General features: G+C 38.2%; 1 protein-coding gene across 1 annotated transcript in view; it reads right to left on the reverse strand.

Moving 5' to 3' along the window:
- IL31RA (interleukin 31 receptor A) overlaps positions 1-10258 on the reverse strand; it is a 72195-nt gene extending 61937 nt beyond the window's left edge. The window contains exon 1 of the mRNA XM_032403556.1: positions 10205-10258. Within this exon, the coding sequence (XP_032259447.1) occupies positions 10205-10258 (54 nt within the window). The remainder of the gene's footprint in view (positions 1-10204) is intronic.
- Between the last annotated feature and the right edge of the window lie 1129 nt (positions 10259-11387).

Here is an 11387-nt window from a genome sequence, read left to right on the forward strand (position 1 = left end):
ATGGGATGTAACTCCACTGATTTAACAAAGTAAACCTACAGTAAAACTCCAAAACCATTGTGCACACAATCACACCTCCATAGGAACAATGATGTGAATGAGACACTTTAAAGGGGGGTTTTTGACACTAAACCAGCCCTACAAGATATATTAAGGGGGTTTCTGTGAGTGGAAAACAAAAACCATAGTAAGAGTAGTAAATATAGGAAGCACAAAAGCAAAAATTAATCCTATCTGTAAACATCAGTCGAGAGAAACACAAAGTAAAAGGACATAAAATATGATAATCAAATATCTGAAATGTGGAGGGGAGAAGAGTAAAGAATGTATTAAAGATTAAGCAACCAACAGCTTAATATACACTGCTACATGCAAAAGATGTTATATATAAACCAAATGGTAACCACAAATAAAAAAAAAAGTAATAGATACGAAAAAAAGAGGGAATAAAGAATCCAAGTATTTCACTAAAGAAAGCCAACTAATCATGAGAAGACAGCAGGGAAAAAAGGAATAGAGAGGAACTACAAAAAAAATACCAAAAACAAGTAACAAAATGTCAATAAATACATACATATCAATAATTACTTTGAATGTAAATGGACTAAAAGCTCCAACCAAAAGACAAAGGGTGACAGAATGAATAATAAAAAAAAAGACCCATCTATATACTGCCTACAAGAGACTCATTTCACCCTAAAGAAACATGCAGACTGAAAGTGAAGGGATGGAGAAATATTTATCATGCAAATTATCATGTTAAAAGAAAACCAGAGGAGCAATACTTATATTGGACAAAACAGACTTTTTTTTTTATTTTTAAAGATTTTATTTATTTATTTGACAGAGAGACACAGAGAGAGCACAAGTAGGAAGAGCAGCAGGCAGAGGGAGAGTGAGAGGGAGAAGCAGGATCTCCCTGAGCAGGGAGCCCGACATGGGGCTCGATCCCAGGACCCTGGGATCATGACCTGAGCTGGAGGCAGCCGCTTAACCGACTGAGCCACCCAGGTGCCCCTGGACAAAACAGACTTTAAAACAAAGGCTGTAACAAGGGGCAAAGAAGGACACTATGTAATCATAAACAGTACAATCCAACAAGAAGATATAACAACTGTAAATATTTATGCACCCAACATGGGAACACCCAAATACATAAAACAGTTAATAACAAACATAAAGGAAATAATAGTAATACAAAAACAGTAGGGGACTTCAACACCCCACTTACATCAATGGACAGATCATCCAAATAGAAAATTGACAAGGAAACAGTGGCTTTGAATGATATACTGGACCAGATGAATCTAAGAGATATATTCAGAACATTCCATCCTAAAACAGCCGTACACACATTCTTTTCAAGTGCACAAGGAACATTCTCTAGAAAAGATCCCATATTAGGCCACAAGCCAAGTCTCAACAAATTCAAAAAGGCTGAAGTCATACTATGCATCTTTTCTGATCACAACACTATGAAACAAAAACAACCCCAAGAAAAAAATCTGCAAATCACACAAATGCATACAGTTTAAATAAAGTGCTAGTAAACAATGAATGGGTCAACCAAGAAATAAAAAATTCCATGGAGACAAATGAAAATGAAAACACAATGGTCCAAAATCTTTTGGATACAGCTGAAGCCGATCTAAGAGGGAAGTTTATAGCAATACAGGCCTACCTCAAGAATCAAGAAAAATCCCAAGTAAATAATCTCACCTACATCTAAAGGAATTAGAAAAAGAACAACTAACAAAACCCACAACCAGTAGAAAGAGGGAAATAATAAAGATTAGAGCAGACAGAAACAAAATAGAAACTAAAAATATAGTAGAACATATCAATGAAACCAGGAGCTGGTTCCTTGAAAATATCAACAAAACCAATAAACCTTTACCCAGACTCATCAAAAAAGAGAGGAATCAAATAAATAAAATCAGAAATGAAAGAGGAGAAATAACAACCGACACCACAGAAAATACAAAAAATTATGAGATTATGAAAAGTTACATAGCAACAAACTGATAAATAAATAGAAATAAATTCCTAGAAACATATAACCTCCCAAAATAAATCAGGAAGAAATAGAAAATTTCAACACTCCTATTACAAGAAATGAAATTAAATTAGTATCAAAAAATTCCCAGCTAGGGGTGTTGGGGTGGCTCAGTCAGTTAAGGGTCTGCCTTGGGCTCAGGTTGTGATCCCAGGGTCCTGGGATGGAGCCCTGTGTCAGGCTCCCTGCTCAGCAGGTAATCTGCTTCTCTCTCTCCCTCTGCCCCTCCCCCCGCTCATGCTCTCTCTTGTTCTCGCTCAGATAAATAAATAAAATATTTTACAATAATGTATTCCAGGGTTAAAGGGTGGTTCAATATTCACAAGTCAATCAATGTGATACATGACATCTATAAGAGGAATGATAAAAACCATATGACCTTTTCAACAGATGCAGAAAAAGCATTTGACAAAGTACAACATCCATTCATGATAAAACCCTCAACAAAACAGGGATAGAGGGAACATACCTCAACATAATAAAAGCCATAGATGAAAAACCCACAACTGATATCATATTCACTGGGGGAAAACTGAAAGCTTTTCCCCTAAGGTCAAGAACAATCCCAGGATGTCCACTGTCACCACTATTATTTAACATAGTACTGGAAGTCCTAGCCAGAGCAATCAGACAATAAAAAGAAATAAAAGCATCCAAATTAGAAAGAAAGAAGTAAAACTTTCACCATTTGCAGATGATATGTTATTATATACAAAAACCCTAAAGATTCCTCCAAAAAACTACTAGAACTGATAAATGAACTTAGTAAGGTTGCAGGATACAAAATCAATGTATGGAAACCCATAGCATTTTTATATACTAATAATGAAGCAAGAGAAAGAGAAACTAAGAAAGCAATCCCATTTATACCTGCCCCAAAGATTTTTTAAAAATACCTAGGAATAAGCTTAACCAAGGAAGTGAAAGACCTGTACTCTGAGAACTATAAAACATTAATGAAAGATACTGACAACACAAATGGAAAGATATTTCGTGATTATGGATGGAAGAATAAATATTGTTAAAATGTCTATACTACCCAAAGCAATCTACACATTTAATGCAATCCCTGTCAAAATACCAACATTTTTTACAGAACTAGAACAAACAATCCTAAAATTTGTATAGAACCACAAAAGACCCTAAATAGTCAAAACAATCTTGAAAAGAAAAACAAAGCTGGAGGCACTGCAATTCCAGATTTCAAGTTATAGTACAAAACTGTAGTAATCAGTGCTCGCTTCGGCAGCACATATACAAAACTGTAGTAATCAAAATATTTTGTTATTGGCACAAAAGTATGCATATAGATCAATGGAATAGAATAGAAAGCTCAGAAATAAACTCACGTTCATATGGTCAATTAATCTTTGACAAAGGAGGCAAGAATATGCAATGGGAAAAAGACAGCCTCTTCAATAAATGGTGTTGGGAGAACTGGACAACTACATGCAAAACAATGAAACTGAACCACTTTCTTACACCATATACAAAAAGAAATTAAAATGGATTAAGGACCTAAATATAAGACATGAAACCATAAAAATCCTAGAAAAGAGCACAAGCAGTAATTTCTCTGACATCAGTTGTATCAACTTTTTTCCACATATGTCTCCTGAGGCAAGGAAAACAAAAGCAAAAATAAATTATTGGGACTTCATCAAAATAAAACCCTTCTGCACAGCAAAAGAAACAATCAACAAAATTCAAAGACAACCCACTGAATGGGAGAAGATATTTGCAAATGATATCTCGATAAAGGGTTATTATCCAAAATATATAAAGAACTTACAATACTCAACACCTAAAAAGAATGTAATCCAATTAAAAAATGGGCAGAAAGGCTGGCTCAGTCTGTTAAGCATCTGCCTTTAGCTCAGGTCCTGATCCCAGGGTCCTGGGGTCGAGATGCCTGTTGGGCTCCCTGCTCAGGGGGAAGTTCTCCCCTGCCCTCTGCCCCTCTCCCTGCTCATGCTCTCTCCCTTGCTCTCTCAAATAAATAACATCTTTAAAAAAAAAGAGAAATGAACAGATATTTCTCCAAAGAAGACATCCACATGGCCAACAGACACATGAAAAGATGCTAAGTATCACTCATCATCAGGAAATGCAAACCAAAACTACAATGAGATATTACATCACCCCTGTCAGAATGGCTAAAATCAAAAACACAAGAAAAAACAAGTGTTGGAGAGGATGTGGAGAAATAGGAATCCTCATATACTCTTGGTGGGAGTGCAAACTGGTGCAGCCACTGTGGAAAAGAGTATGGAGGTTCCTCAGAAAGTTAAAAATGGAATTACCCTATGATCCAGTATTTACTACTCAGTATTTACCTAAAAAATATAAAAACACAAATTCAAAGGGATACATGCACTTCCGTATTTATTGCCATATTATTTACAATAGCCAAACTATGGAAGCAGCCCAAGCATCCATTGATAGATGAATGGATAAAAAAGATGTGACACACACACACACACACACACACACACACACACACACACACACAATGGAATACTATTCAGCCATAAAAGAATGAAATTGGCCATTTGCAACAACATGGATGGAACTAGAGAGTATAAAGCTAAGTGAAATAAGCCAGTCAGAGAAAGACAAATACCATATGATCTCACTCAAATGTGGAATTTAAGAAACAAAACAAATGAGCAAAGGAGACAAAAAAAAAAAAAAAGAAGACAGAGACAAACCAAGAAACAGACTCTTAACTATAGAGAACAAACTGATGGTAACCAAAAGGGAGGTGGGGGGGGGATGGGTAAAATAGGTGATGGGGATTAAGAGTGCACTTATTATGATGAGCACTGAGTAATGTATAGAATTGTTAAATCACTATATTGTACATCTGAAACTAATAAAACACCATATGTTAACTATATGGGAATTAAAACAACAAATAAAAATAAAATTAAACAATAAAGTGGGGTTTTGAAATCTATTTTTCTGAAATATAATAGAATCATATCACTTTCCAAGAACACTTACAAACGGATCCATTACATTATCATGCCAAGAGCTAATACAGTATTGTGCTTTCTGGGAAACTCTACAAGCCTTTCAAGAATTTACCTCATTAATTAAACTTCAAAAATGTTTAAGACCCATGAATGGAAAACATTATTTGCATTTTCATATAACTAAGCATGTCTCACAAATACCAAATGGTTTTTCCACATCATTACATCTAAACCATTATAAATTTTTAAAAAGACTGTATACAGATAACAGTCACGCTTTCTTCTCTCATTGCGTTACTACCAGCTGAGAACTAGTCAATGTGTGCCAGAATGTGGATTTTCAAAGTAGAGTCTAGGAATCAGCCACGTGAGTATTAACTAGGAGCTTGTTTAGAAATGCAAACTCTTAGGATTTGTTGGACCTGCATCATCTCAGTTCCAGTTATCCCTCTGCCCAATCCTGCTTCCTACCCCTCCCTTTCAGAGACATTGATAAACATGCTATGCCCCAAACTAAAGCAACCACAGTAAATTCCCCCAATAAAGATGAAGTTTTCCATGTTTACTTGGAAAGTATATTGGGAGTACTGGCACTTGGCAGTATATCGGCTACTGCATAGATATTAGTTCAACGAATGCATATAGCTGTCTGTCTTGGAAATCTAAACAGCAATCTTTCCTATCCAGATTATGTATTCTGTATAGTAGTGGTTCCCAACTTTACAAATCCACCCTCACTTTTTTTTTTTTTAAAGATTTATTTATTTATTTGAGAGAGCGAGAATGAGAGAGAGAAAGAGTACATGAGAGGGGGGAGGGTCAGAGGGAGAAGCAGGCTCCTCGCCGAGCAGGGAGCCCGATGCGGGACTCGATCCAGGGACCCCAGGATCATGACCTGAGCCGAAGGCAGTTGCTTAACCAACTGAGCCACCCAGGCACCCCCACCCTCACTTTTGATAAACACAAAAATGTAATTCATTCTCACTCTTAGACACAACACTCAGTGATCCCTCTAGTTGAAAATCTCACATATTGAAGAATGTCAGTCCTCTGCATATCCCATAAGGCCAAGAAGATTTGGTCTAAATTTATTTTCTGTAATCTGTATCATGAAAGTAATAGACTTTTTATTTTAGTTTTAAATAAATGAATCGTTTTCTTCAGTCACTTTGCAACCCTCCATCTCTTACTTGTTCATTTTCTATAGACAAGGCATGCCACTTACATAAATGCATCACAGAGGGCCCTGTTCTTAAAAAATCCCTTCCTTTGGGTTACTACCTTGCTACTGCTGTCTTGAGATTCTTGATTATTTTTCAACAAAGGGCCCCACATTTTCATTTTGCATAAAGCTCTGCAAATTTTATAGCCAGTCCCATCTGCAGATTTGCTTCTTAATGAGGGGTGGTAATCAAAATCATTAGTGAAAGACATTTTCCCCCAAATATATATATATATATGTATATGCCAGGGCCCCACCTCCTGAAATTCTGATTCAAGAAGTATGGGGTAGGATTTGTACAGGTATAATTTTTAAAACACACATATTTAAGAAATAGTCCTCTGTACAAATTCTACCTCATAATTAATCACATTGCCTTAAATAAGTTCTACTCAAATAATAAAAGAAAGCCCTTGATGGCTTTTAAGTGTGAAAGGAGAGACATTACTTGGTCTCTAATAGTATTTGGAATTGATCACTCCAAGCTCTAATTGCTTCTCAGTCTTGGGAGACCTCCCTTCCGCCCATCCACTAAATATTGACTCCTTTGGGAGTTTTGTCCTGGGCCTTCTCTTCTCTTGCTACATCCCATTCCTTAGAGGCTTCAATCACCATCTATGGATATTAGCTATTTATAACAATATATTTTATCATATAAGTCATTTTGATTTTTCTATTTGAAACTTTTATTAAATATTTCAATTTTTCTTTTTTTAATTCCAGTATAATTAACATACAGTGTTATATTTGTTTCAGGTATACAAAATAATGATTCACCAATTCTATACATTACTAAGTACTCATCACAATAAGTGTACTCTTAAGCCCCTTCACCCTTCAAATTTTCTTTTATAGTTTCTTTATTTACAGTATCAATTGAGAGGTTTTGAGATTTTTTTCGTTATACATTTAAATCTTTATACATTTTTTTTTTAAAGAATTTATTTATTTATTTGACAGAGAGAGACACAGTGAGAGAAGGAACAGAAGCAGGGGAGTGGGAGAAGGAGAAGCAGGCTTCCCGCCGAGCAGGGAGCCCGATGTGGGACTCGATCCCAGGACCCCGGGATCATGACCTGAGCCGAAGGCAGACGCTTAACGACTGAGCCACCCAGGCGCCCAAATCTTTATACATTTAAATACCTACTCTATACGGAATTTGCTTTGCATTCATCCATGATTTCTTATTCTACTGAATCAAAGTATCATTCTTATCATAAATGAGATTAATTTCTGGATTTTTCTTCCAATTCTAAGGATATATTTCTGGAAGTCTGTAGTATATGTGAGGGGAAAGGGAAGAAAGAACAAATTTGTTACCCAAAAGAACCTGTCATAATGTGGAATGGGAACTGATTTACAATATGCACACACTGTGCATTTATTTTAAGGGCCAGAAGAGCAGATAAAAAATAAAGGTCTAGGTACTAGAGAAGCATAGGATCCAAACAGCCTGTATTATTATTGGTGGGCTTATTTTATTTGATGTCAGCAAATCAGCTTTGAGCAAGTTAGAGCTAAAGCCAGAGGGCATAGGACTCAAACTGTAATTTACTACGGAATTCTGAAAAAATGGAAAAACAGTTGACACACATAGCATCTTGTATGGTGGATAAACTAAAAAACTGAAAAATATTCATGCAAATAATAAGTATCTTGAAGACACTAAAAACAAATATTAACCAAGTTGGGATAAAGGTTCCTTTCCTGGCAGATTTATGTATCTTATTACAGGGTGTGTGTTGCTGGTGCTGCTTTTGTTTTGGCAAAAAACACTCTGTGAGATTCCACACTAAAGTGGGGACTTTAGTGTTTTGTTTTTGTAATATAACCTTTGCCTCTGACATTACTTATATCTGTGTTTGTGGAAAGTATCATTGCTGATTCAATGTTAGAGAAAACTGAATTTAGCCTTCCGCTTAGAACGTAGAAAACTGCAAGAAAATGTAACTTCCAGCTTAACAACAACAAAAACAGCCCTTACGACACAAAAACTTTTCTTGAGCCCATCAAAGAGCTGAAGTCCTAAGGCAACCAATAAAAGGAATTCTAGAGAGGGACAAGTTTCTGCAAGGAGAGACAGAACATACAAATTGTTTCACCTTTAACAAGGACAGGAGAAAGAAGTGGCTGCCCTACAAGCAGGTAAGAGGTCAGCAAGACTTGTAAAGAATCCTTAAGGCCAAGTGTGGGCTAGCATGTCTTTTTCAAATAGTTGGAGAAGCCAGGCACAGACAAGCTATTTACCAGAGAGTGTTCCACAAGAGTGTTCACAAGAAAGACTGGAGATGGGGTGGGAGATGGATCTCACCCACCCCCACCCCCTCCTCAGTGAAGCAAATGGCAAGATATAATCAGTTACCAGTATCGGAGGACAAAGAACCCTCTCACCACCAATGCACAAACAAAACTCCACTGCCTCTGTAGGAGGAATAAAAGCAAACCTGCTGCTTCTGGGAGAGGACAGGAAATCCTCTCACCCAGGACACAGGAGAAGATCCACTGGCCACTGGGGAGGAGGTAAAAGCAAAACCTCTCTACTCATCAGAGAGGGGCAAGAAAGAAGCTCTGGCCCAGATCTGGCACTAAGATCTGGAAATCTGCTACCACTGGAATAAATAGGAGACTATCTCTTGCCCAAGACCAACTGCAGATCTAAGGCAGAGTTTGGCTACAAAGGGTAGGAAAGGCAGAAATGCTGAGAAAGCCTCACCTCCAAGGCCCAAGAGTACAAGCCTTGTCTAGGACGACGTAGGTCATGCTAAGATGGCCACAAGCCTAGCACCAAGCAAGCAGCAACCACGGTCTTCTGCTGGGGGAGAGGCAAGAGCGTGGAGAGAGAGAGAACCCCTCTGTGGTGGACCTGTGCAGAACAGCCCAGACCTCACCCTAAGCACAAGGTAATAGCAGCCCACAATTAAAGGAATTTGCAGCCTGTGGTACACTGAAGCCCAAACCCAGCTCAAAATTTGGCGAAGTTAAATCAACTCTGCATACACCGATGGCCTGCCAGAACAAGTACATCTATTTCCAGGCATAAAAACCATTTACCTGAGTCTCTACACATGACTGGAATTTGAGCAATATTTGTCAAGACATAGTCAGCAGAACCAAACTAAGACATGACTCAGATATTGGAGCTATCGAACAGAAATTTTAAGATGATAACCATATGAACAGCTTGGTGAAAAATACTTAAATGGTGTCTAAAAAGTTTTTCTCTTTATATGTTGTCCAACAGGATAGTTTGGGATGTTAATATTCCACTCTTATTTTTCCTTTCTTCCCATTACAAGCAAGAAACCAGGATCACTGTTATTTCTTTAACTTAGGAATGTGAACAAACTGGAAATGTCCACCTGAAATCCATGACTCTTCCAGTCTTTAGGGAGAGCCCAGATTAATGGAAAAGTTACCTCAGGGAAGGGCGAGGGAGTGCCTAGAAGGGCAGCAGAGATTAAGAGTAAGAAAGCTCCCACCCAACCTCAGACTGGGGAGAGATTAAGAATTTGTAGGCTCCATGAGCTTGATGCGAAGGGCCTGCCCAGGGCTTTGATGGTGCTCATGACCTAAAATCTCAGCCAACTCTAAGTTTATGTGTTGGGTGAGAGTGATCCCCAGTAATGACTGAGATAAGGTTCCTACTATTCCAATTGGACAGATGGAAGATTAAAGATAAATTTTTCATTTGTGATACTACACTCAAGAGTACAGAACAGGATTCACATCCATACCCTTGTTTTCAATTTTATACCATTATGTAATAATGTATATTCTGTGGTACACAGCTTCTAAAAGGTCTCCCACTGATCTTGCCTTTTGTTATTCACATGTTATTCAATGCTCTGTGGAGTTCGAGTTAGAACTAGTAACTCACTTCTAATTAACAGAATACATACAGCACAAGTGATGTGATGTCACTTCTGAGATCAAGTTTTTAAATTCTACCTTCTTCCTCACACTCTCTTCCCTCTCGATTGCCCTGACGAAGCCAGCAGCCATGTCGTGGACTGCGCTACAGAGATGCACACATGGCAAAGAACTCACAGGGAAGCCCATGATCAACAGGCTGTGAGAAACAGGCCTTCAGTCCAACCAACCTGAGAGGAACTAAAACCCGTGAACAGTAATTTCGGCGAGCTTTGTAGCAGATCTTTGCCCAGTCAAGCCCTGATATGACTACATCCCAGCCGACACCTTGACTACAGCTTTGTTAAACACCCAGAAACAGAGGACTTAGCTAAGCCACACACAGATTCCTAACCCACAGAAACAGTGAAATAATGTGGCTTTATGCCACTCAGTTTGGGGGTAATTTATTATGCAGCTGTAATTAAACAGATTTCAAGAGAGAAAGTAGAAAATTTATTAATTACATCTATCTGTGATATTTCTTTCTAAAGTAGGTCTGGCCAGTAGTCAAGGGTGCATATCAGAATAAGCCAGGGCTAAGGGGAGGGTTAGAACAGAGAAATACATGGGAAAAGTAAAGTGGGGGTAACAAAAAAGGAAGACAAAGTCCATTTTGTTCCAATGGGATTCCAATGCCTGAGCCTCTGGTTCAGTCCATGACAGGCGAGGCTGTCAGGGCCATTGTCCCAGGATTTGATCTCCTTGTTACAGAAGGGCCCTCGCTCGCCACGTTCCTTATGTGGTCCCTCAGGATTCTTTGGTTTCCTCCTCCTATCTACCATTTGGATTTGGTTTCCAAACTGCACTGAAGACAATGAGACTAAAGGGGGGTAGCACTGTGGTATCATCAGAATCTTATACCCAGACCTTATTCCAGGACAGTTTTAGCAGTTGGATTTTAGGAAATGGCTCCAGGTGATCCTACAAAAGCTCATAGAACATCCCATGGTTTAATTCATTTGTTCTGCTCTGACAAAGCTTATGCAACAGCTCACAGCAGTCCTGACACAGGGTACGGTGAAATGTCCTTTCATGTGTTTAGTCTCTTTACAACTCCCTCAGGATCGTTGGCTAGCCAAATGGGGCAAGTTTCATTTTCAGCCATGTCACATTTCCCAAAAGTACTAAGCAAGATTTCAAGTCATTTCCAGAAAAGGTTGGCATAGTTAGATCTTCAAACAATCCCTACAAAAGGTAAATAAACATCAGTGGGAGGGGA

The sequence above is a fragment of the Phoca vitulina genome, unplaced genomic scaffold (assembly GCF_004348235.1).
Source record: "Phoca vitulina isolate PV1807 unplaced genomic scaffold, GSC_HSeal_1.0 scaffold6, whole genome shotgun sequence".
NCBI lineage: Eukaryota > Metazoa > Chordata > Mammalia > Carnivora > Phocidae > Phoca > Phoca vitulina.